General features: G+C 44.8%; 1 protein-coding gene across 4 annotated transcripts in view; it reads right to left on the bottom strand.

Moving 5' to 3' along the window:
- Positions 1-27,754, bottom strand: part of LMTK3 (lemur tyrosine kinase 3) — a 406,442-nt gene that overhangs the window by 248,323 nt on the left and 130,365 nt on the right. For all 4 annotated transcript variants that reach the window (XM_069637264.1, XM_069637273.1, XM_069637254.1 and 1 more), the window contains exons 4-6: positions 25,474-25,624; positions 22,496-22,572; positions 16,458-16,576 (exon numbers count right to left, since the gene is read on the bottom strand). In XM_069637264.1, coding sequence (XP_069493365.1) covers positions 16,458-16,576; positions 22,496-22,572; positions 25,474-25,624 — 347 coding nt within the window. The remainder of the gene's footprint in view (positions 1-16,457; positions 16,577-22,495; positions 22,573-25,473; positions 25,625-27,754) is intronic.

Genomic DNA, 27,754 nt, shown 5'->3' on the forward strand with positions numbered 1-27,754 from the left:
ACGTTGGTCTCTGGGCCTGTTAAACACCAGACAGCCCCCCTTATGTTGATCGTACAAAGCATACACAAGGAAACCATTAGTTTTGATTTGATTACCATGCCACAATACGGGGTCATTTTGGGTATTCCATGGCTACGGCTACACAATCCACTGATTGATTGGAAAGCGGGTACGGTACACTTTGAGTCGGATATTTGTCAGGAGTTTTGCCTATCGACTCCCCCTGGTGAGGATTCCGCTGCCCAGGTCCTTAGCTCCATCGCGCATCTCTCCATGGAGGTACCTTCCACCTCTGGGCTCGATGCACACACAGTGGGTCTGGTTTCTGATGTAATTCCCGAGGCTTACCGTGACTATGGCGATGTTTTTGATAAAGGGTCCTCGGAACTACTCCCTCCTCATCGGGAGTACGATTGTCCCATCGATTTGCTACCTGGTTCTGTAGTCCCTACGGGTCGTATCTATTCCCTGTCCCCGGGGGAGGAGCGGACTCTCAAGACATACATTCAGGAGTCCTTACGTAAGGGTCACATACGTCCCTCCTCGTCTCCTGCTGCCAGCCCCATTTTCTTTGTGCCCAAAAAGGAGGGTGACCTCCGTCCGTGTGTTGACTATCGGCGCTTGAACGCCATTACCAGGAAGGATCGGTACCCTATACCACTGATCACACCCCTATTGGACCGCCTCACACACGCATTCATATACACCAAGCTCGATCTTAGGGGCGCGTACAATCTCGTACGTGTGAGGATGGGTGACGAGTGGAAAACGGCTTTCTGCACTCGTTATGGGCTTTATGAATATCTGGTTATGCCCTTTGGCCTCTGTAATGCCCCCGCCACTTTCCAGCGCTTCATTTATGAGGTGTTCAGTGACATTTTGGACGTTTTCATGGTCGTCTATTTGGACGACATACTGGTATTTTCACGGTCACTGGAGGAACATGTGGTACATGTGCGGGAGGTATTGAAGTGCCTGCGCACCTTCTCCCTGTTTGCCAAAGCCGAGAAATGCCACTTCCACACTGACAACATCGAGTTCCTGGGTTTCCACATCTCCCCTCAAGGCCTCACTATGAACCATGCAAAAGTCAAGGCGGTTCTGGATTGGCCGGTCCCTACTTCACAGAAAGCTCTGCAATCGTTCCTTGGTTTCGCAAATTACTATAGGAGATTCATCTCTGGGTTTTCTTCCATAACAGCTCCACTTACACTTCTCAAATGGTCCTCTGAGCAACAGTTTTCGTTCGACACTCTCAAATCCGCTTTTACCACGGCCCCTGTCCTTCAGCACCCCGATCCTGAATTGCCTTTCGTAGTGGAGGCAGATGCATCCTCTTTCGCCCTAGGGGCAATATTGTCCCAGGAGTGTCCCACTACTAAACGACTGCACCCAGTCGCGTTTCACTCACGCAAGTTTACGCCGTCGGAATGTCACTACACCGTGACAGAAAAAGAGCTTCTGGCGTCAAGGAGGCTTTCCAGGTCTGGCGTCATCACTTGTTGGGTGCAAAGCACCGGGTCACGGTATTCTCGGACCATCAAAACCTACGTGACTTGGCGTCCATGAAGTGTCTGAATGGCAGGCAAGTCAGGTGGCACTTATTCTTCGCCGCCTATGATTTCACTATCACACACCGTCCTGGTTCATCCAATGGCAAGGCAGATGCATTGTCCCGTTCTCCTGGTGGTGTCTCGTTGCCTACCTATCCCGAAACCTTGCTTGACAAAAAAAAACGTCATATGCCTCTGTACCCCTTCTTTGCCTCTATTAGACGGCATCCGTTCCTGGACTACCGCCCATCCTTCCCTGCTTCCTGACTGGGACTTGACGGTGCGGGACGGCCTGCCCTTTTTCCATGACAAGCTGTTTCTGCCCACTTCTGATGCCCGGAACCTGGCCCTCGAATGGTCACATGACCTTCCTGTTCACGCACATACTGGTCAGCGTCGGACTCTCTCCTTGTTACAGCGGTGGTGCTGGTGGCCCTCTATGAGGAGAGACGTGGAGTGTTACGTCAGCACCTGCTCTGTCTGTGCCCAATGCAAGCACCGGAGAGGCCGTCCGTTAGGCTTGCTTCAACCCCTGCCTGTCCCTCCTCGGCCTTGGCACACTTTGTCGATGGATTTCGTAACAGACCTCCCCAGGATCCAGGGTTATGATACTATCTGGGTAGTGGTTGACTCCTTCACCAAGATGGCACGGTTCATCCCGTGCACTGGTATCCCCTCGGCCCTGGCGTTGGCAGGGTTGTTTTTTCGTTCCGTCGTCTGTCTCTTCGGTTTGCCGTCTGTCTTGGTATCCGACAGGGGTTCCCAGTTCACCTCCCGCTTTTGGCGAGCCTTGACCACGTTAGTTGGGATCGACTCCTGCTACTCTTCGGCATATCATCCCGAGACGGCCGGCCAGACCGAAAGGGTCAACCAGACTATGGAACAATACTTACGCTGTCTGACCCTCCAACACCAACGGTCCTGGTTGCGCATCCTGCATTTAGCCGAATTTGCCTATAACAATGCAACTCATTCATCCACAGGGTTCACCCCTTTCTACGCCTTGTATGGCCAGCACCCTAAGATCCTGCCCATTCCCGACTATTCACTATCTGGCAATCCGGCCGCCTCTTCGTGCATCCGTGATCTCTCTGCTGTCCACTCGCAGCCCCTGGTGCATCTCAGAGAGGCTCAGGCCTCGATGAAAGCCTCTGCGTATCTGAAGCGCTCGGACGCTCCTTCCTTTTCTGTTGGGGATCGAGTGTGGCTCTCGTCCCGTCACTTGCATTTGCAGGGTTGTCGCAAGTTGTTACCCTGTTTTGTGGGCCCTTATCTGGTCTCTGGGGTCATCAATCCGGTGGCTTATCGCCTTCGGGTCCCTTCCTCTTGGCGGCTGCATCCTGTCTTTCACGTTTCTCTCCTCAGGCCATGTCCTAGCCCTACTCGTCTTCGCTTCCCCGCTGCCCCGATTTCTCCGTCCTCTCCGGACGTTTTTGAGGTGTCTGCCATTCTAGGTTCCCGTGTTTTTCGGGGGGGTCTTCAGTACTTAGTGGACTGGGTCGGTTATGGTCCCGAGGAGCGGTCTTGGATCCCTGCTGGGGATGTCTCTGCCCCTCGTTTAGTCTCCCGTTTCCATAGGGATAATCCGTTGTGCCCACGGGGTCGTGGGCCTTTGGGGGGGGCTCTGTCACGCACTCACGGCTCCGTTCAAGTACGCCAGTCATACACCCCTCATCCTCACACAGCTCTCACACACGCTCTCATGTCCGGGGGGTGTCACATGAGCAGGCTCATCTCTGGGGTCGGAAGCACCAAACAACCAGGTACAATAGGAGCTTTCCATACCTCCACTGGCGGCTTCCATGTCGCTTACGGGACAGCAACTACAGACAAACGCCTCGGTGCAAACACAGTTCCAGCATGCACTTCCTGGTCCCGGGTCACGTGACAAGCTCACCGGTCCCGCTCGCGGATCAGCTGACACAGGGACACACAGGATTTAAACGCTGGACTCCCGCGAAACAGCGCTTCACAGCTGTTCGCACCGGAGGACTCTGTTCAGCTATTCTGCTTCTTGGATTCACGGCTTTTGACACGGATTTCGACTCTGGACCTTGCTCTGCTCTTCTGCCCCTCCTGACTACTTGTTTGCTTTGGAACGTTATTCGGAATCGCCTTTGGATTGCCCCTTACGGATTTTGTGTCTCGGATCTGGCTTCTCGCCATTCCAGCTTGCGCATATATCTCTGCAGGTTGGTTGGGTGGACCCTCGCACGACATTGGTCTTGGTACTACTGGGAGGCCAGCTCACTTGATCACCCCCCCTCTCCACGAAGTACCCCAGCATAGGTATACGGCATACCAACTCTCCACATAGGTAAGACTCTGCCTTCTGTTTTCATCAGTGTGTATTATTGTGCTTGCTTGGTAACTAATCAGACCTTTTTCTACAGCTGTCTGGGGTCAGCAGTTTCGTGGTATCAGACCGGCGAGGGAAACCCACCTGTGGCCCCAATAACCGCAGAGGGAGTGCTTTTACTCTTCCTCTGTGGTGCTTGGGGACGGAGGTTCCATACTCTGCACGACAATCAAGAACAGAACACTATCTCATGTCCAAGATATTCCACCCTATGCACCCCAATCTTACACGTACTCCTTTTAACCGTTAACCCTGCCTCACCCAATCTATTTAACACTTGTCTCAACACTCCATCATGTTCTTCAGTGGAACTAGCATATATCAGAACATCATCTTGAAATACAATAATGTTCTTTACTCGCTCAACACTGTCTCCATCACCCTTTGGAATACAGCTGCAGCCGAGGCGAGTCCAAACGGCATCCTGCAATACTTAAATGTTCCAAACACCGTAATAAATGCCGTCAAGTGTTGACAATCCTCCTTCAGTGGAACCTGATGGTATGCCTGAGAAAGATTGATGACTGAAAATACTTTGGCATTGTTCAACACTGACAATTTGTCACCTATTATTGGCAGGGGATGTCTATCTACTAAGATATTCCTGTTCAGATCTCGCAGGTCTACACATAGTCTAATGTCTCCATTAGTCTTCGCTGCCACCACCACCGGCGACAGCCATTCAGAGCTTTCACTCTTCTCAATGATTCCTCTTTGGAGTAGCGACTCTACTTCTTCCTTCAGCTTTTCACTTAGTTCATGAGGCACTGGCCTCACCTTGTGCACTTTAGGACTGGCTCCTGCCTTCAGCTGAATTTGATGTTCAAATCCCTTTAACATTCCCAATTCCTCTTGAAACACTTTAGGGTATTCCTTCTCCCACTTATCTTTCAGCTCGGCCACATCAATACGCCTTTCCGCATTCGCTTGGATCCTGATACCCAACTTCCACTGTTCAAACCATCCCAGCAGTGACGAACCTTCTTGAGTAACATATATCTCAGATTCACAGCTTCTCCCTTTATACTTAATGGAAGCCCGGAACATTCCTACAATTTCAATTTTTACATTCCCATATGCATAGGGTTCAATATTGTGTTCCTTCAACTGCTTTACATCACCCTGCATGCAACCCAAGAATGTTGCCTTTGACATCAAGGTCCACGGTGAACAACTGTCCACTTTCATAGTCACTATTCTCCCATTGATCATGAATACATCTGTTGGTGCACCTCCCTTGTTAGAAACTTCTGATACTTCTAGCACATGTTTTGCTTGGTTGCTCATTCCCATAGCATGATCCTCTTCTTGTTCAGGTACTCTTCCTCCTGCTTCAATGTTTTGCACCATCCCCGTTTCTCGGCAAACTCTTGCGAAATGACCCTTTTTCTTGCATTTCAAACACGATATATTCCTGGATGGACAGAACATGCTTGTTGAAATGTGACGGTTACTGCCACATTTGTAACATCTTATTTCCTTGTTAGGAGTGCCTTTGCGGAATCCCCTCACTGTGGCCACTTCTCCTTCCAACTTGTCACCTTTCATGGTATTCATATATTTATGGGTCTGTTCCATGCTTCTTGCCATGTCTATGGCTAACTCCAGTGATGCATCTTTTGACAGTAGCCTCTCTTGTATTTTTACATTATTCGTGCATCTAACTAATTGGTCTCTTATAAGAGAGTCCGTGAGTTGCCCAAACTCACACGTATGACTAAGGGACCTTAATGCTGCAATAAAATTTTCCACTGGTTCTTGCGAATCTTGTACCCTCTGGAAGAACTTGTGCCTTTCAAACGTTATGTTTTTCTTGGCTTCGAAATGGACTTCTAACTTCCTCTCCGCCATGGAATACTGATCCACGTCCCCTTGGCCTTGTTGTGGCAGATCAGGCAAACCATCGTAAACACTTCTGCCTTCAGTTCCTAAATTGTGGAGTAATATTGCTTCTTTTCTCGCTGACGCAAACTTATTACCACCTATTGCAATCAGATAGGTGTCAAATAACTTTTTCCATCTATCACACCTTATTGGTGGAGCACCAGGTTCTGGTAGAAACGGTGGTGGTGGTGCCATACTTGCTGCAGCCATTTTTATAAAGTTTGTGGTGTGCAAATTGCCTCAATTCACAATTGCCTTCCTTATGTTCTGTATAGTGTACTCCCCACTTGTACAACGCCTTCTATGTCTCTCTCTTTTTTAAACTTCCTCCTCCACACAGTCTTGCAAATCCAGGTCCTTTGCAAGACTAGCCAATCCAACCTTCCTTTACTTGCCCCTTATCCACAACTCCACTGGTGCCCAGCTCCTCCTCAAAATTCTTTGAATTACTTCTGGGCCTGTTGTCCTCAGTTAGCCACTCCTTTCCCTTCTGGTTGTGCCCTGCCCCACACCCCCTGCTCCTCACCTTATTGTCCAATGAAGAGCCGGGTGGGCGGCACCAACCAGGAACAGGACCCACTGCGCAGGTTTCTTCAAGCTTTTCCAAGTGCGAGCGGAGGTGGGGCGAGCGTCCTCCTGCAGCGCCACGCTCCCTGGGCGCCGCGGAGACAGCCGCTCGTTTCCAAAGTGAGACAAGTCTCTTCTGGCAGCGCCATGCTTCCAGGGCGCTGCGGTGACAGTCCCTTTGCGGCTCCTCACCTCACCGCTCACTATGTAGCCTGCGCTGCTGCTGGTCGCGACCACAGCGCCGTCACCTCCCTCGGCCTCAGCAAGGAATCTCGGCTCCGCGGCGAGCTCCTAGTGCCTCTCCTAATCCCATCCTCGTCGCCAATTGAAAGGATACAGGCGGCACAGAAGATAAAGAAAGTTCTTTATTTAAAAGGAGCTCCCCAGAGCCCTCCGTACTTTACGGCCTCACAATTCAAACTCCAGCAACTGCCTCTTGTGGTCACACGGCTCGCATTCTAAACAATGCCCACGAGTGCACGTGACTGCCGCGAGGCGAAAACATGAGTCTCTACATGGATGCACTGTGATAGCTCCTGAAAATTACCATCTGACAGCCACAAGGAAACAGAAAAGTAAAATCGAAATTGCATCTGGGTGGAGCTGTATATTGCTGGGGAGGCCTAACATCTGACTGGGCCCTATGGTGAAGAGCTGGGGACCATCCTTGAGAGTGGAGTGACCAGACCTCTGCCCCGTCTTCCAAGAGGGTTCTGAAATGCAGCTGGCTAACCTGAACTTTAAACAGAGGTTTTCTAATGTAAGCAGAATTGTCCCCTTTGAAACCAAAAGGTGGGGGAATCTGCTGGCCTTAAATCATTTCCCTTTATAGTCAGCGTGGTGAAGGGGAGTAGGGATCTGTGTAGATCCTTAGTCTAGTTAACTAAATATATTACTTTTATAAAGTCCCCTTGGCAGAGCACTGCTCAGTGATTCTTGCCAAAATTTGAAATGAACAAAGCTCCTTCCCAGTGTGCGTTGAAAACTATAGACTGTAATGTAATTGGGTAATCAATCCTATGGGTCCAGCTTTCCCAACACAGGCCTTTAAGTGGAGGAGGGCTGAAAATCCAAAATTCTTAAATCATCCCAATTTGTACTATCCATCTTCCCCTAACACATGCCTTTAAGTGATGGGGGGGGGGTCTTAAAGCAAAAGTGTGGCTGAAATCATAATTGCCATCTGCATTTGTACCAATCTCTACACCCAACTGCTAGTCTTTTAAGCATGCAGGTGAATTGAAATTGCACAGCACTATAGATGTAAATTGCTTTTGTTCATTGACCAGTGTTGATTATTTCTGGAAGTGAAATTGGGATAAAGTAAAATATTGTGATATGTGTTTTTTTCAACCAACTTTTCAACCAACTTGTGTGATTTAGTTGTGTAACCAGAAGTTTAATTGTGAGCCACGAAGAAGTAATTTTAGTGTGATCTCCATTGTTTATGATTCAAATAAATACACATTTATTTCCTATACCCCCGGCCTGGTTCTTGGCTCGCTGTGGGCACAGAGCGGAGATGTGTGTGACTTTATATGAATCTTCAGTAAGGCCAGAGCTACAAAAAATGTAAGCATTCCGGGGCTCATGGAGTGGGAAGGGACTCCTCAGGTTAAGGATGGTCTCAATATAACATGACATGCAGTAGGGTCTGTGTGGCTCCTAATCATGCAGAACTACCAAGCTTCCCAGTAGTTTCCGCATGCAGTAATGGTAAACACTTTTGGTGGTATTACTGGATATAATCGGCCCCATTTGTGTCTACTTGAACATCTTTGCATCATTCAACTACAAGTAAGGTTAAGGCAAAAACAGCTAGAACTGCAGATGAAGATGGCTGTGGGCTGCATGAACAATTTTACTTGACTCTGGAGCAGGGATTTGCAGCCTATGGCTTTCCAGGTCGTTTGGACTACAACTCCCATAATCCATCACTTTCACGCTGGTGGCTAGGTCCGATGGGAGTTGTAGTCCAAAACATCTTGAGAACCACCAAAGTTTGCAGACCCCTGCTCAAGAACATGTAAATTCGGCAGCACGCACCACAGACAGTACATTTATTAAATTGGTGGGTATCTGTTTGCCCGAACACTATTTGGCCGGAAGACAGCAAAGCCTAACGGAGAAGCAGCCCCCATGTAACATCTGGATTTAAGAAGAGCAATTTGCAACTCAAACTCTGGAGTCAGCACCAGGACACAGCAGGGTCAGACTAGAATACAGAGTCGACTCAGACACCAATGTAAAAGTGGACCACAATCTCAAATGGCAATTTGTTACTTTTCATCACAGACTTCTTGAGTACTACCCAAATACAGGGTTTTGGTGCAATGTTTTCCAAATAGTCCACTGTAAGGCATATTTGGTCAGTAACTACTAGTTTCACAATGGAGTAACTCAACAAACTGGCCAATTTTGCCTAAAAAACGGTCCCACAGTGGCATTCTGGTTCGGCCCATGAACACTGCCCTATAGGCTAGCCGAGACTGCAGGGTAATGTGCATTTTTAGGGAATGTATAGAAGGTTGTGGTTTAATCCTGGAGGTTAGGGGTCTGCCAACAGTGTGATAGAGTCATCAGTGTTGTGGGGGTATACAGCAGTGACAGCTCATATGTTGTGGGCAGCTGTGTGCTGCCTCTCTTCTTTTAAGTACCCCCTGGATCCAAAACGAATTCTACTGATTTGATTTATGGAGCGATTGGTTTTCACTCTCTCCACAATGTAAATGCCCCTTGCATCAGTGGAGTTTGTTTGCAACATAACTTAACATAACATTTGCAAAGAATCGAACAAAACATGTTGATTCTTTGAAAATGCACAGACTGGTGATCCTAGTCACCCTACACAGTCACATGCATGGGATAATATGGATTACAAATGGGCCCCAACCCTGGCATATATTCAGGAATATGCAGGGCATAAGTGAGGCCTTTGAGCAAGGGATATTGCAGCCTGTGCTTAATATGTAGGTGTGCGTTAGTGAGTGAGTTTCTGAGTGAGTGGCAGAGTGTGTGTGTGTGTGATGTGTCCCTGTGTGTGTGTTTGGTGGGTTAGCCGAGAGGCACCTGCAGCAAGAATGTGTTTTACAGCAGCCACCTGGCATATATTGGGGACAGGCAGCATTGACATGTTTTTGCAGGGCAATGCCGGCATAAATATGGACCAGAAAGCATGGTTTCTTACAGGCCAATACTGATTTACCTTGGGCACAGGCATCATGGACATGTTTTACAGGGCAATTATGGCATATATTGGTGGCCCGCCATGCAGGGTGGCCATTCAGTGCCAATTCTGGCATATATTAGTCACAAACAGCATGAAAATAATCGTACTGCAGCAGGCTGATATATATCAGGGCATAGTCAGCATGAAAATGTTTTAACGTGGCAATGCTGGCATATATTGTGTACAGACAGCATAAAAATGTATTTACAGGGCAATGCTAGTATTTTGAGATGAGAAAGGCCCTTGTTTTTTTCTTTAGACTCATCTTCGTGAAAATATGTTCACAAATGTTGTTGTGTACTGTTGGTGATCAGGCTTCTAGTTTTTTTTTTTCATATGTACCCCTACAGAACAGGATTGCACCCTGGACCCCCCACCCTCCTATCCCCAAAATTGTTGTTGAATTGTTTTATGCACTGGCGCCGTCGTAAAGGTTCAGAGAAAATATGTGCTTCCCTCCACTTGAAAAATTAATCAGCCACCACTGGCACAACGCCATTTTTCTGAGCATCCTCCTCGTGTGTTACTTTTCCAGAATTCCACCCACATTGGATTTCACAATTAGCAGTGAAAAGGTGCCAAATGAAGAGCTAAGGATTAAGAGGGGCTGCTGGATCACCCTACGATGATTTGTGTTGTTTATCTAAACTACTCAAGCAGAAGGGATAAGGGTCATTGTCCCGGTCTGACCAGATATTCTTTTTTTTTAGAAAAAAAACAGGACTGAATAGTTGCCTTTTTAATAAAGTTATTTTTTTTTTTACTTAAAAAATGTTTTCACATTTTCGTTTACAAAATTACTTCACTCAAGTCCAAAAATCCACATCCCGCTATTGCTTCCTAATTCCATCCTCGTGCTTTTCCATCTTCATGTTTTTCTGAAGTCGATGTTTTGCAAAAATTGTGTCACTGCAATTGTTTCCTTTACTCCTTCACCTTCTATTAGGCGTTTCCACCAGTATTGTTTATCATAGAAGAGTTAATCCTCAAACAGATGTAACATGTGCGTAGTTCTCAATTCGGTTAAGCCCTTGCAGTTTAAGAGTAGGTGCCTTAAAGTTTCCTTGCACCCCGTTTCCTGACAAAAACAGCATTTATCAGTAGCTGATATTCCTCTGATTGCCCTTATCTCGTTTGTCTGTAGAGTGTTAAGGCGTGCCCTCAAAAATGTTTGTCGATGTTTTCTACTTGGAAAGAGCTTCAGGTATGATCTTGTTTCATTTAGCTTTTTGCAAATCGGTGTTGCGTGTGCCGCTAGTTTGTATGACCCCGCTGTGTCAAGAGTCTTTATCCAATCCCAAGTTTCTATTCTTGTTGCAACTTTTGTTGGATTATGAATTAGCTCTTCTTCTGAAGATCCTATTTCTTCCATTAATAGGGTATTTTTCTGTTGCCAGTTCTTTAAAGTTTCGGAATTTGATCCTAAGATTTCTCTGTGGATGATATCAAAAATATTCGATCTCTACGGCATGATCACTTTCCTGTACATCATCAGTTTATTTCTTAATACAGTTCCTTGCAATGATAGGGTACATAGTTCCCTTCTTATTAAAGGCATGGGCGTGGATGTTGGAAGATTTAAAAGCTGTCTCCAGAAGTAACTTTCCAACTTTATCCAGATTTCTTCTGGGATGTTAAAAAAAGCCTCCACTCCATATGTAACTGATGGAATCACTTTTGTGCGATAGAATTGTATTATTGGTTTGAGTGAATACTGGCAGAATTTCCTTTCAATGATCTTAGCTTGGGATGTTAAGTTCTTCGTTCTTTCCCAGAGATGATGTTGCATACTTATTTCCATTTGGTTGTTGCTCAGTAACACTCCCAGGTATTTAAACTCCATTACCGTCTGGATCTTTGCACCTTCCAAATGCCATGAAAATGGTTTTTTTGAGGTGTTACTTTTTTGTAGCACCATGATTTTTGTTTTACTCTTATTGATCTCTAAGTTGTTTTTTTCGACATATCTGCTTAGATTTTCAAGTTGCCTTTGTAGTCCTATCGGCGTTTAATCTATTAATATTAGGTCATCCGCGTTTAGTAGTCGAGACAGGGTGGTCCCACCTATTTTTGGGGGTAAGATCTAATTTCAGTTTCCGAATCTCTGAAATCCCACAGGTAGGCGTTAAATAACGTCGGCGCCAACGGGCAGCCCTGCTTCACCCCTCTTGCTGTTTCTATGGGGTTTGATAACGCTCCTTGTTGGTTCAGGCGGATTGATAAAGATGTCTCTGTGTAAAGTGCTTTAATTTGCTCTAGTATGTTACCCAGGCATTTTTTTGTTTCTAATTTTCTCCAGAGGCGCTCTCTATTGACCTGGTCAAACGCTTGAACCAGGTCAATAAAGGCCATATATACGCCCGGTTTTCCTTCTTTCGTTCTGCTTTTTAAGATGTTAATCAAGAATATGTTAGCCAGAGTCCCTGCGTTCCTCAAGAAGCCCAATTGAAAAGGGTCCATCAGTTCATTTTCATGAGCCCATTTCTCGAACATCTCCAACAAGGTTGAACCATATATTTTCCCAATGACGTCTAATAACGCTTTTGGTCTGTAATTTTTTGGATTTTGTCTTGGGCCGTTCTTATAAATTGGAACTATTATAGCCTTTTTCCAGGATTTCGGAATTGATTTAGTTTCTTCAATGATGTCAAATACCTTGCTAATGAATAGTGCCCAGTTTTGTGGCGATTCCTTTAGATGGGCGTTAGTCAGGCCATCCGGCACGGAGCTCTAGAGGTATTTAGTCTTTTGATTCTCGTTATAATTGAAGGTATGTCGTTTGGGAGTACCCATTTTACTTCCATTTTGTTATTTGCGGTCTTTGTTTTCTTATTGGTATTTTTATAGAGATTGGTGAAATGCTCGATCCACTTGCCTTCTCCTACGCTGTTATCAATTGCGTTTCTCAGAGTATTCGTTGTTTGCTTAATTAGTGTCCAGAAATCTCTAGAGTTACGCCCATTCAATAATCTTAGCATCAACTCCGCATCTGCTTGGAGCATTGCTCTGCGTGATCTTAGCCAGTGTTTATAATATTTTTTTGCTTTTTGGGCCGCCTCTACGTCTTTTGTATCTTTAGTTTTCTTTGCCCGTCTCTGCAGTTTTCTTAGCTTTTTCCATTCGATTATAGAAAAGTTTGTCGTAACTATGCATTTATTCACCTCCTTTCTTTGTTACCGTGTTCACTCTTTGTTTATAGATGTTTAAACATTTTTCGTAATCAACTTTTTTTTCTTTTTCATTGTTATTTCTTTCTACGTATTTTTTGATAAGATTAGTTATGTTTTCCGGTTTTACCTTTAATCTTATTCTGCCTCAGGATTCTTCGATCTCTGTTTTCATTAGGTCTCTTGGTTCCTGTTGGGTTTTCTATTCGAACTCAAGTAAGTTATGGTCACTGTTCTTGGTACGCTTGACCTTAAAATTCGTGACATATGATAAGAATTCCGGGCTGACAAAGATGTGATCCAAGATATATGCTGAAGAGCCGTTTTCCAAAGTTGGTATCCGGGGCGCGTGTTCCTCAATCAAAAAAGTGGAGATTTTTCAAGGATCTTGTTTTCTTCAGTGTGTCCCATTTTATTCCCCTTTTCTTTGCTGGGGTTTTTGAGTAATTCTGATTACATTGCTGTAGTTTAGGATATTCCAGATTCAAATCTCCGCATATAATCCAGTAACTCAGTTGAAATTCCAAGTCAATTTTCTCAAAGATATTATTTAGCTGTTTTAAGAACTGTTCATCACTTAATGCCAGTGGGTTCCAATAAGTATTAATAATTATAAATAAAGTTATGTAGCCAAGAAATACATTTTGTAAATAAAAATAAAAATAAAAAACACACTTTAAAATATGTGCATCCCTTCTTTATTCCATTTCTCTTCTTTGGTGTCGAGAGAAAATGAGGGTGTAAACCATGAAAGAACACATTGGGCCTCATTACGACCCAGGCGGTAAGTTACCGCCTGGGTCGTACCTTTACCACCATGGCGTAAACGTAGTTGGCGGACTTACCGCCCCATTCCGAGGTCGGCGGGGCGGTAAGTCCCCAATCCCCATTTACCCTTCCCCATTCCCATTTTTGCCCCATAGGGCATAATGGGAGTGGGGAAGGCGTTAATTACGCCACCGTAAATTACGGTGGCGTAATTAACAACATGGTCCCTTAGCGCCATGGATTTTAACACCTGCTAAAAGCAGGTGTTAAATCCGCCATGGCGCTAAGGGACCTCGGAATCAGGCGGTAAGGGTCGGGGCTGTTTACGCTGCCGTAAACCCCTTACCGCCTGAGTCGTAATGAGGCCCATTATCAGTAACAGCACAGTTTGTTTTTTTGTGCATTCTACTGAATCTCCATTGGATATGACCTTCTGTCAAGGACATCCTGCCATTTCTCATTGAATAGTGAGAGGTGACTTGTCACTTGGGCTGCCTGCTCGGGCTGTGATAGGCTTGTGTTGTAGTAGGGTGGCCTGAGCTGATGGTGCTGATTGTTTGCCTCTTCCTTGTAGGCAAAAGGAGCCTCTGGAATGGGGCACGTATCTGGGAGAAAAGTCCTCCAATTATGTGGTTTGTCTACCACTACCAGATGGCATTTCCAATGTTGATACAGGATATGTTTCTTGTCCTTGAGGGACTTCTAAAGCAGTCAGCCTCTGGGCCAAATAAGTATGATCCCAAGAATAAGATGTTTGTTAGTTTAGCCTTTCTAATTTCTGAGTCATGACTTTCCGTGATGTGCCAGTGGTGATCTACCTGAAGATATCCTGGATCTGCTTCACCTCCTTCTCCCTTACCGCCAGATATGGGCCAGATGTCTGTTCACACCTTATAAGCGTTGTAGGTTGTTTGAAAGTCTAGTATTAGGCAATGAGATGCATAACCTGAATAAGCTACTGCTCTGACATTCTGGAAAGTTCCAGAGTGAAATTACTGTGGCCAGTAGGGTCAACTAGTTGATCATCCCGTTTGACACTCTTGGATACGTTGTGCCATACTCCAGTAGGGGATATATATTAAACAGCTACCTTAATAAGGATATTTGTTTTGGCCAATGAGACTGGAACACCAACTTTTTCCTGATGACCTGATTAACAAGGCTAACATGTTCATACATTTTTGGTCACTAACTTAGTAAAGACAGTTATATGAGAAATACATGGTGACAGCGAGAGAGACAAAGAGAGACAGAAAGAGAGTGTAATATCAGCATCAACAATGCTTGTTGCATTCTGTAATACCACTTGTAGTGTTTTATTCTTAACTGGGTGGTGCTTAAAGTACATTAAATGGTGGACTATTAGAAAGGTCATGACATGAGTCTTATCATATCCTCAATATTACATTATTATTATGGTATTGATTGATTGCGGAGCATGCAACGGAACACTTTACAGAGAAATACAACAATACAGATACATAACAGAGCACTTTAAAGAGGTATACAACAGCACAGATGCATAACGGAGCACTTTTCAAAGGTAACAACAGAACAGATATACAGGGGTGGGATACAGAGGGGCAAACAGGAGGGGTAAAGCTGTACCGGGTGGCGGGGAGGAGAGGGGCAGGCAGCATCTAGCAAGTTAGGTGGCAAAAAAGGGGGGGTCGTGATGGCCTAGGTTTTGAAGAAGAGAAACTCCTTGAAGAGGTGGGTCTTGAGTTCTTTTCATAATTTAGGAGCGTGGGGCGAGGCTGATGCTGATGGAGAGGAGGTTCTATAGTCTTGGCTCATAGGCAGCAAATACTTTTTTTCTAGTTCTTTGCTTTCCCAGCAGCAGATTTCAAGTCTGCACATGTCCTGGCTTCTGGTGGTGCGCTGTCTGCTGGAGATGCTGAGTTTGTCTGCAAGGTAGCTGGGTGACTTGAGGGCGATGGTCTTATAGATGATGCAACAAGACCTGAAGGTGATTTGTGTGTGAAGTGGGAGCCAGTGAAGGTCGATGAGGGCCAGAGTGATGTGGTCGTATCTGTGTAGACCCTTGATGAGGAATGCAGCTACATTAGGACACTTCTCAGGGGCACAAGGGAGGACCACGGAAGGCCTTCGAGGAGTGGATTGTCCCCATCCAGGTGGGATAGAACCAGTGCTTGAACGGTGGACCTAAAGCTATCCGGAGGGAGGAAGAGCTTGACTTTTTGCAGAAGGGAGAGCTGATACTAAGATATTTGAGTTGTCTTAGCTATGTGTGTCTTGAAGGAGAGGAGTTTGTTGAGGTGTATCCCGAGGGACTTGGTGCAGGAGGCGAGCTCGGGTGTGAGGTCCTCCAAGTTCATGGTTGATAGTTCGGTCTGTATGTCTGGTTGTTCCGTGTTGTTGGTGAGGAGTAGGAATTCAGTCTTGGACAGGTTGAGCTTCAAGTATGCACATTACATCCACGATTGGATCAGCGAGAGGCAGGTTTTGAGCCTATGGATGTCCTTGATTTAGGCGATCTTGAGGTATAGCTGCATGTCGTTGGCATATTGATGGATGTGGATGTTGTGTGTGGATGTGGATGTTTTGTGTGGCTAGGAGGGCTCCCATATTCCATTCCCTTCCCAGTCAGAGTATAGGAACGGTGCCATAGTGTAGGAGGCCCAATAATTATGCCACAGCTAGTAAGCTAAGATGTGTATGTTCACCCCATCTGCACACTCAAAGTATATCTTATGCATACATTCCTTATGTCCCAAACATCTTTTTTCATTCTTTCTATCCAAATTGGAATTCTGTCCACACTAACAAACATATGCTAGCTTTTTACTTAATGAGGCTTTTTGGGGTATGACTGTTTAGAGGGAAGTGCTTTAGGCATCCTCTTATGATTCTTTCCTAGGGAGCCAAGTGGTAATCTGAGTTTTAGTAGGGTGTATTCTGGATCTTACCGGTATGGCTGGGCCTCACATAGAAACTTTCTCTGCTCCAGGGGGCTGGCACTGGCACGCAATTCCTTCACTACCACCTGTGCCGGTGTGTAATCTGAGAAGATTTCACCAAGAATGACCTGCAGGGGAATGGAAGGAGAAGTAAGGTAACAACAAATAATGGAATCAAACCAATTTGGCATTGAAGATTTACCATACTGGAAACCAAGTTATGGAATACTCTTCTGAGGTCACTGAGTCAAATCTCCCCCACAACAAAATAAATGTTTCCAATTCTCTCTTTCTCTTACTCTCTTTCTCTCTCTCTCACACACACACCTTTATCCTTGTACAAGGAACCTCACAATAATGTTCACAATTGGGGTGAGGTACTGTTTTACTGTGTAATCCTAAAGTGAAAATGAAGGACTTGTTTGTTAATGTACAATACATGTGAGGACCTAGTTAAAACAAACCAACCAGTGAAGACCAAAGTAGATCCTCTCTAAGGCAGGAAAACAGGGGAAATGTGTTAGAGCACATTGAGGTCCAATTTACTATTTTATTGTCTTCACTACGAGGATTCTGGGAATGTATGGTAACTCATATTACACCCAAAGACATACCCCCAAAAATATACGGGCTGAATTAAAACATTTTCACTTGGACTGTTAAAGGAAAAGTCAATGTAAGAGTAGAAATGCGAGTGTAACAATCTGACGAAACCGGCCAAGGTGACACGCGTAGTTGTTTTTTCCATCCATCCTTCTCCATTTATGTTTAATAAAGGACATTGATCGAAGCTTACAGGAGTCGGTGTTTATTACAGAACCAATTGGAGGAGTGCCACCGCCTTTCGATTGCTTGCAGTCTTGTGTTTCATATATATATATATGAAACACAAGACTGCAAGCAATCGAAAGGCGGTGGCACTCCTCCAATATATATACACAATATATCATGGATCTGTAAATCCATCACTATGTTATGGTGCTGAAGTCAATATGTACATAGGTACGGGTGATACATCACCTGGATGTCACTAAGGTCGTAATGATTAGAGGTCTTTATGTTATGGTGCTATACCGATATTTGTCACTATGGTCGCACTTTCTACCTTGAGCTGCTTACTCTTATTGCATTTGCACTTTATACAGTGTTTCATGGATATATGTTTTCATCACTATGATATGGCATTGAAGTCGAAATGGGTTCAGGCTCAGTGGATACACTGCCATACTTGCCACTATGGTCGCAAGTCCCGGAATCGTCAAGCCTATTTGCATTTGCACTTTATTTCATGTATCATGGACATTTCAATATTTTAGCTTTGATCCGGTACTAAAGTTCCAACAAGCACCATTGCTGTCATACATATTAATGCAGCTGCATATTACTTTGGAGATTTTTTACTCTGTTTGCACTTGCACTTTAGCCTATAGGGAATGGTTATGATCATTACCATGCCGGGACTGACTGATTTCTGCATGTGTATATTTTTAAGTGTCTATATGATTATATGTACTTTATCTGCTACAACATTGGCCCGCTTGCCCGTATTGTGCTGTTTATGTCACGCACTTTGTCAGACGTTGCACCACTATGGATGTCTTTGTGCCACTGACTTACGAACATACTTATATGATCTGTTATTAGTACGGTCTGTGTATTTAATCTTGGATATTTGTAATTGCATTTTATCCTGTTTTTATGTGGTTATAACATATTTTCAACCACTTGAATGCACCTTGCATGCAATTTTTCTGTTTTCATTAGGGCCAACTGTACGTGACCATGAGTCACACCATGTATATTTTAGTCCGTGCAAAGATGGCTGCCACGCACACCGCACTATGTAACAGCCTGATGTGAGAGTGGATGAAATAGCAGAAGGACTACATATTATGTTATATATGGTGTTTCTGGCCAGTTCCCTGTACGTGATCAAGCGCTCAGTGTAGCACGAAACGTGTTGTGTCACAGGACTTGCCCCATGGCGTTCTGGCTCTGTTTGTTTGTTGTTGCTATCCTTTTTTGTCTTTTTTTACACCAATAAACTCGTATCTATTATGATGTGAGTTTATTCGTTTTTCTTTTGGAGATATTTGTTGGCTCGCGGTGAGTGCGGTTTCTTCTCCTCCTTTTTTCTGATATATATATAAATAGGAACATCCAAACATCCATTGTGCACTGCCAAGACCAACACCCAGGACATCCAAGATGACATCACAAATGTCATCGATGACATCACTAATGACATCACCCATGAAATTAATTTTGATGGCAGTGTCACCTGACCATGTGCGCGCACCTTGAACGGGTCTGTGCTTCGCTAACAGTTCGGAACTGTGTTTTCAGCAAAATGTACCTTTGCCCAGCTCCTACACCTATTCTTACTCATTATCCATTAACAATCTAGCACACAGCACATACTTTGGAGGATATTAGCAAAACTGCTATTAATTTAAAAAATAGCATCAGCTATTGCCATCCCTCCTCCCCAAGAGCCACCATCACCACCAGCTGGAGGACCTACACACAAAAAAGTGTACTTCAAAAGACAATGAAGAGGACCAAGAAGATGAGGTAGAGGATGGGCCTACCTCTAGCACCCAGAGAGAATAAGGGGTGTGGCAGTTCTTTACCACTGTTGGGAATGTACCAAAGGCTAAAGCTACCAAAGTGAAATGTACTGAGTACAAACTCATTCACAGACTACCTGGACAGTACTCCTATGGGACCACCTACATGTGCCGCCACACCAAATCCAACCACTGCAATGCTCTCAGAAAGGTTGTTTCTTTCTTAGCAAGTAGTAGGCTGTCTTCCTCCACCTCATCTTCCTCAACCAATACTGTAACCACACAGCCTACTTCTGTGGGACACACAATTCCACCAGCTACCTTGCAAGCAATAAAATATGCTGTTGATCCATATCTTTTGAAGACAACAGCCCTCTGTGAATACTGCAAAACACCACTCTACAGGGGGAGCAATTTAGAAGAGCTTTTGAAGCTGTAATCAAGGAGCCTCAGAAACACTGCCCCCTACCCAGGAGAAAAGTGCCAAGGGATGCCAAGGTGTGAAGCCACTGGCTAACTCCTGGAGCAGAAGAGCCCCAAGGGTGAAATGCATCTTAACTGTAACATCCCTTTAACAATGTTTTTTCTTTCAATGTCATAGTTTTTATAAGAGAAAATGTTTCATGGTGTTACATCACTATATATAAGTTATTAATAATTCCTCTTTTCATATATATGAAAGAGCTATAAAATTCCTTTAAGAAACATATTTTTTGCAACACATACTTCTGTCTGTCATTTTCAGCCGTGCATGCTTGGGATGCAAATCATTGTTCAACTTGCTACGCATAAGGCTCCACCATGACCCCTGCCGAACAAAACCACCTCACTGCACCTACCCTGCATCCTATCTCTGTGTCCACTATACCCTAATAATGTAACCAATGGCCAATGCTCATGGCTTGCAGCCATGGACAGTCTCCAAATCCCTGGGTCATGGGCTTCGGCCATGCCACATCCCTCAATAAGCAAATCAGAGTACACATTTGTATTTGCAGAGGGTCAGGCCCACTACCCAGAAACCAAATGCATATCACTAGTTTTTCTACTTGCATTCTTACACTTTGGAAAAATAAAACAAAATGCATATTTCCAAAAACATGCTTCCAGGTCCTTGCTAATGCTCATCACGCATGTGTGTTATAATATAGTCCACAATTTCAGGCTGTAACCACAAGCACAATATTGTTTCCCATTCAAACCTACCGCTTCTACCATGCTGCATGCCCTGATAAGCAAATTACAATGCACATTTCTCCTTGCTTATGGCCAGGCCCATTGCCCAGACACCAATGTTATATCACTGTGTTGTGTATGTACATTTTCATACTTAAAAATAAATAAAACACAGGACATATTTGCAAAACCATGCTTTAAAGTTCGTGCTGACTCTCCTCGTGCTTATTTGCTACAATCCCAACCAGCACTTCAACCTGTACCCACGAACAGATTTTATTTCCTCATTCAAACCTATCCCAATTTCGAAAAACCTTACCACATAGCCGGTGCCTGGTGGCCATGCCCACTTTAACCCCATTGCTGGTACCCTTGTGGTCATGCTCCTTACACAAGTTTGTGCAAATCTGCACATGTTTTATTTTTTTTAAGTGCCAAAATGTATGTACATAAAATAGTCATACAATTTAGCCCCCACTTGACAACATCCTTTATGGCTTTGCACAAACGTTCAAGGTTGGGTCTATAATCTTTCTGAAAACTTTTGTCCAAATTCAGCAAATGGCAACACAAGTATAAGTCATCTAAAATTGTTCAGGCCCCCCTCTAATTGTACCCCCTCTTGACAAAATCCCACTACAGTTTGCAGAAAGATTCATATGTAGGTCTAAAATCTTTTTGCAATGTTTTGTACACATTTCTCAAAAGGCACTACATTTATAAGTCATTAAAAGATTTTGGGACCCCCCATCTAATTCTGTTCCCTCTTAACCTAACAGCACCACATTTTGCAGAACACATGCAGTTTCATTGAGTGGCGCCAAAGTTATAAGCCATCCAAAAACTGCTTTTCACCAACCCTGTAATGCAGAAATAGGCATAGATGTCCCCGAACATCTGAGATGTTTGGGAATATCACAGGACTGCCCTGGACATCTGGACTGTTCGCGGACATCGGAGTTGAAAGGCCACCTGTTTTTGGGGCTTTTCAAGGCCATATCCCATCCCATCCTCATCAGCCCTCGCCTCCCCAGACATTAGGCCTCATTACGAGTCAGGCGGTAACCGAGACGGTAAAACTGCCTGGTTACAGCCGGACTCGTATTACCATTCCGCCTCCGTTACTCCCGGAATTACCGAGGCATTGCAACACCCGGTGTCCCGGGAATTCCAGAGGCGGAATGGTGTTAATCCCCATTCCCATTGAGTCCCATAGGATTCAATGGGGATGGGGATCATGGAAACACCGGCACCATCTCGTGGTCAGACCTGGCGGGTTTGACGCCTCCGCCTGCAGGAGTTGTGATTGCTCGGCATGGAAACAACGGTGGCGGCGGGTTTACTGCCACCGTTGTTTCCATACCGGGCGAGTTATAATGAGGCCCATTGTTTCATTAGTTTGACAAGTGCAATGTTGTGTTTTTTAACATATTTTCACTGCGACATTCGTGGACACCGGGGGCTGTCCGCGAATCCAACATGGTGGGCGTTTCCAAAAATATGACGCACTAAACGCTTTTCACCATCCAATCAGCGGGCGTGTCCAATGTCCGCCGAACATCACACCGGCCCCTCGAACAATCAGAGGCCTGTCCGCGGAGCGAATAGGGACGTGAGTCCGCGGACCGAACCCAGACATCAAAATTTCTTTTACCTACTTTTTGGTCATTTAAAAAAAAGAAACTACTGGACGGATTTACACCAAATGTACAAAAGCCTGCTTTTGGGACCAAGCTGCCATTCCTGCTGCAAATCTGGTGAAAATCCGTCGAGTGGTTTGTGCTGTAGGCGTGAGCTAAATCCTTTTTCCATTGCATCTGTGGGAAAAACCACACATTTTGGTACCCCCTCTATAACTTTGACCCCCCCCGCACGAAACCTCACCAAACATCGCAGAGTCAATCTGATGGGACCATATACTTTTGTTGCAAAGTTTCGTGAGGACTCGTCCAGGGAATGCAAAGTTATAAGCCACCCAAAATGTGTTCTTCCTATGGGTTGAGTAACTTAACCATAACTACAGGGCTGCTACCGCAGGCCCTGTTATATATATATATATATATATATATATATATATATATATATACACCTATATATATATATATATATATATATATATATATATATACACCTATATATATATATATATATATATATATATATATATATATATATATGGACACACGAATGCACACAATGTGGCCCGGATCTGTTCATCGACCAAGCAGCCAGCTGCTAAACAGTTATACCAACTCTTCTGTGCACTTCTGAGACCAGAGGTCCAAGGCAAGCCATACTCACCTTCCCGAACCACCCGTTCCCTATCTCCTGCAAGTAACTCAGGTCCTGACGACTGAATCCCGGCTGCTTCACCAAACCTGCAATGATCAAGAGACAGTTTCTTAATGGTGACACTGGGCCCTGATGTTGGCCAGAAAGGGTGGAGACAGACAAGACTAACCAACATAGAAGCACTTGCTTTGATCAATGTGGGGGACAGGTGGATGGGACTAGAAGGCATTTGGGACATTTTTCAACATGCCCGTTGATTGCAAAAAAAGAACAGGACTGGGGCACTACAAATGGAAGGTGATGTCTGGCATGTCTGGCATGTGAATGGGTGACCTTCCCCCGTCATCTTGACCTCTACATCACTGGCCAGTCAAAATATTCCTCAATTGTCATTTAGCCAATCTGAATCTAGCTTGAGCAGAAGTTGTTAAATAAAACTCAGGACCATCATTTTCGCATGTGTTTGTTGTGCTTTAAACATCTGACTGGCAGCAAGGTTGATCTCCTTTGAAGTGAGATGTGCCGCCTTTTTGTAATAGAATGGCCTGTACCTCAACTACTTAGATGTTTTCATTATATATTGTGACAAATGCCAACTATCATTAGTTATCACTAGCTCACCGCTTTCTGTTTTCTCCAAATTACCCCAGCCTTAGTTTTCATATTTCCTACTAGGTGATCAATCCTTTTTTCCAACCGGTCTCTGTCCCCTCAGCACTATATCTACATGGAGGAATTGAATTGTAACCTTCAGCATAAGACTCTTCTCCTAGCCTCCCTGTGTAATCTGGAAAGCTGGAGTGGGGGGGTCTTCCTCCAGTTGAAGGTGTCACTCCATAATGAATATGGTCTGGGATACATCATGTTGGCCTCCTTAGAAGGTTGTAGTGGCCACTACTATGAAGGGCTAGAGGTCCTCATCTACTTGATGGATGTGTGTGACCTTCCTATAGGAAGTGGCCTTGGGTTGTGCTCAATTCCAGAAGACAGGGTGTGCAGTGCTGTTGTAATTGTCTCCTAGGAGTGATGTAGCTTCAAATGAAAAGCAAAGGCAGCAGTTGCTGCCTCATTCAAGCAATGGGCGGATTAATCCTAGAAGCTGAGGCTAGGGTGTTAGGCTTTTCTGAGAAATGTGGGTTCCTACGCATAATGTTTTGCTCCTACAAGGGAATGCTGCAGTGGTTGGCTCTTCTTCACAAGGTATTTTCTAGGTGGCCACCTCCTCCAAAACAAGACAAAGGCTTGAGTGTTTGCCTTCTTCATCTAAAGCACTGTCAGTGTCCTGCTTCAGACAAGGGCATCATTTCTCATCTACGGCAAGCAATGTGTGTTTCTCCTTCAGACGAGTCATGCTGCAGTTCTCTCCCTACGGTCCTTCCGTTTGTAGCGGATTGTTTTACTTTGAGCAGATAGTTCTATGTAGTCCAGACGCCATGCTCTCCATCTTGGGCATTCAAACTATCCTGCTCTTGGACCTTTGGTCTAATGAGTTGGATTGAGACCAAGACTGCAACTTCCGTATGTAGAGTAAACCATAATAGCAGGGGAAGCCAAAGGTGACAGCCTTCAATAGCTTCCCAGACAATGTTTTCCAAGGGATGGTGTGAAAGTCCATGGCACTGTAAATGCAGACATATTTTTACTACTTATCAAAAAGCTAGAAACAGTAAGTACCCATTTCCTGTCTGCAGCATGCCGCGTAGGCGGAAGAGCATGACAGATTGCTACATATGGCCTAGTGAGGCTAAGGTGGCTAGGCTTGTCGGCGGAAAGTGCCCTCCAACACAACCCAGGTGCAAGTGGAAGGATTGAAGAGAAAATATGGACAGAGACTCACAGGTTGATCCCACGATTGAAGGCACACCTAAAATGAAGATGCTCAGTAGCAGATATTTATAACTCGAGCCAAGGTGGATGCGCTGACAGCGTCAACACGCAAGATCCTTGGTTATAATGCAAAGTCACTCCAACCTAGGGCACTACATACCTGGGGATCTATCCAAATTGACTTATTTGCCAACGTGAGGCAGATTGGATATAAGTGGGACAGCAGACCCCTTTCAGTGATTTCTATGTTTATTCAACAAGGGGGTACCTAGGAATATGTTAGGAATTAAGTTATTTGAAATAAGTCTGTGGTCATGTTATAACTCCAAACATTGTTGCTTCCAATTTGTGGGCGTCATAAGGAAGGATCACTATTTGTGGTGCCATTATACATTGGTTTGCTAAATCGGATTCCAATATAGGAATCATGATGTTCTGATAAGATTGAGTCATATGGCCACATTACAATGCCAGCCACAGGTTGTTTTGGACAGGAAATCTCCTTCTGGCTTTTTTGATGCTGAGCATTGCATAACCACTGCTCCATAGGTGTGATAGGCATGACCATCATCCCAGTTAACTGTACCTCTCCGTCCCATTCCTTCTGAGGAGCCAATCAGGGTGAGCAATAACATGGAGTGTGAAAATTGTAAATGATTTCCGAGATGAAAACGGCGCGTCTGGAAAATGGAGCAATGGGACACAAAGGAAAGATGGCTGCCTATAGTTTTCTCCACAGTGGAACTGTGAGCAGATGAGAGTGAGAAAGAGATAAAGAGTGAAATAGAGATATTGAAAGCGAGAGAAATGGATAATATTTATATGTATATATATATATATATATATATAGAGAGAGAGAGAGAGAGGGCGAGAAAGAGAGAGAGAGTTGTGAAGGAAAAATCAGAAAGAATTTGAGGATATTTGTAAAAAAGTTGGAAGGAGACAAGTAGCAAAAGGACAAACAGGAGGGAGGAGAAACAAAGGAATTTAAGAGCAGAGAAGCAATTCCATGAGAGATCATATGAACACAACCATGAGAAAGGGATGCAAAGTCAAGGATGATAATAGATGGAAAAATGGAAGCGATAGGGTCTCTAATGGATAATGCAAGGATGGGTGGGAGCAAGCACATACAGGGGTGAAGCTCTGGCAGCAGGTACCTGACTTCGGAAGCTGCGGGTTAGGGTCAGGAAGCGACACCTCGGAGAGGGGGAGAATATAGACGTCAGGGATGGACTGCGAAGAGGAGGTCTCCTCAGCAGGCGGGGTGTACTCCCCCGAGAACTCCTCCCCATCCGGGTTCTCAAATTCCTGCAAGACAGAGAGGAGGGTCGAGAGAGTGTCCATCGAACAGAGGAGGAGTAAGCGAGGAAAAGAGGTTGGGAAAGGCACAGAGGGGGGGAAGCAAAGAACAACAAAGGGGGGCACCGTCTTGGGTCAATAAAGGGAGCTAAGATTGATAGATGAGAATAAGGAGGAGAATAAGAGGTCGTTTGTACAGAAAGATCCATACCCTATAAGGCCATGCTCCTTATAAAGGCAGCCGGCAGCATTTGGATGGTGTATATAGGAACATGCCAGCCTTTTTGTTTTCGATATTTTAGGAGGCGACATGATAAAGGTCTCAAAATGTGGCATACTTCCCCACTTAGTTTGTCCCATCATTAATTATTGTATTTGGAATTATTTTAAAGTTTGCATGGTGCCAAATTACAGAGGTCTCAAAAAGCATGACTCAACACATAAGAGAGAACGAGGGGAGCGTCAGACGAATGATAGCGCTGAGGAAAGAAAAAGCATGTTAATAATGACTCTGAGCACATAATTAAAAAGTTGTTTTCAAGACTTGACGCAAATGGGACAGGTCTAGAAAATGGGGGGTCATTACTAGTTTGAAGGTAACCATGGCGCTATTAGCGCCATGGCTGCCTCCAAACCCGGGTCCGGGTCCAGTCTCACTGAATGGGAACTTACCAGGCCATTCCGACCTTGGAGGACGCGGTAAGTCCACATTCAGTTAACCATTCCCATTTGAGCCCCTCAATGGGAATGGGGAAGGCGCTAATAACGGACCAGCAAATTGTGGTCCCGTTATTAGCTCCAAGGTCCCTTAACGGGTCCCGCTAAGAACGGCTGGTCAGACCAGCCGTTCCTGCTGGGACCTGCTAAGGGACCTCAGAATAGAGCGGTAGGGGCTTAACGGCACCGCCATCCTTAACGGTGCCGTTAAGCCCCTACCGCCCAACTCGGAATGACCCCCAATATCGTCAATCCAGGCAAAGTCTACTCTTTTGGGAATCTGCCGAGATAGAGTGCAATTCCTTGCCTTTGATTAGACATTTAAATCGAGGCAGGGCACCAGGCTTTCTGCATCAGAAAGGCAGGAAAGGAGAAAGAAAGGAGGAAAGAAAGAAAGAAAGAAAGAAAGAAAGAAAGAAAGAAAGAAAGAAAGAAAGAAAGAAAGAAAGAAAGAAAGAAAGAAAGAAAGAAAGAAAGAAAGAAAGAGAGTAAGGGGAGGGAAGGAAGGAAGGAAGGAAGGAAGGAAGGAAGGAAGGAAGGAAGGAAGGAAGGAAGGAAGGAAGGAAGGAAGGAAGGAAGGAAGGAAGGAAGGAAGGAAGAAAGAAAGAAAGAAAGAAAGAAAGAAAGAAAGAAAGAAAGAAAGAGGAACAGAGGAAAGAACCAAGGGATTTAAAGATGGAAGAGAGAGGATGAGGGCAAGAAGGAGCCAAGTAGGGAGGTATCAGTGGGACATTACTAAAATAATAAAGGTAATTACACAGGGAGCTATACATCTCAGCATTGTAGAGCGCTTTTGTGTACATAGCCTGTACTTCGATGCTCTGGCCACCAGAAACTCTGCTCGCTACTGGCAGGATAATTTCCCTCCATCCCAGCAGCATCAATGGTTCACCCAAGATCATATGGCACAGTCTTGCTCACGTTAATTCAAGAAATCCACCTGAAAGGGGGACGTCCGGGCAGTCATGAAGGGCAGTTATCCAAGGGCAATACCTGTGTACCTTTTCACCTGTGTCCCCTTACATCTCACTTTCCCAGTCTCTTAAAGTACCACCCACCTCTACCTCAAACTGTAAAAGCCTCGATGTCACACCCTCCAAGCCTTCAAGATCTACTCTAAAGAAAATTGACCCTAAAATCACTTCATTAGTACATCTGGGACTTTCGTGGTTTTAGTAGTAAGCCGTCAACATTCCCCACCCTGATGCCTCCTACCAGACCTATCCTCCAAGCAATCACCTCCTTGCAGGGGCTATATTTACACTTCAGCTTGTCTGAAAAGTTTGACACAGTTTATTAACCACTAACTTCAACTGTTAGTGCTGTTCCTATCCAGATGTAGCACATTTCTCCTGCCCTTGAGCACATGTTCGTTCCTTCCTTCATCCCTCCCTGCTTCCTTCCGTTACTAAATTATATTTG

Source organism: Ambystoma mexicanum, chromosome 1q (genome assembly GCF_040938575.1).
Source record: "Ambystoma mexicanum isolate Mex_15411 chromosome 1q, UKY_AmexF1_1, whole genome shotgun sequence".
NCBI lineage: Eukaryota > Metazoa > Chordata > Amphibia > Caudata > Ambystomatidae > Ambystoma > Ambystoma mexicanum.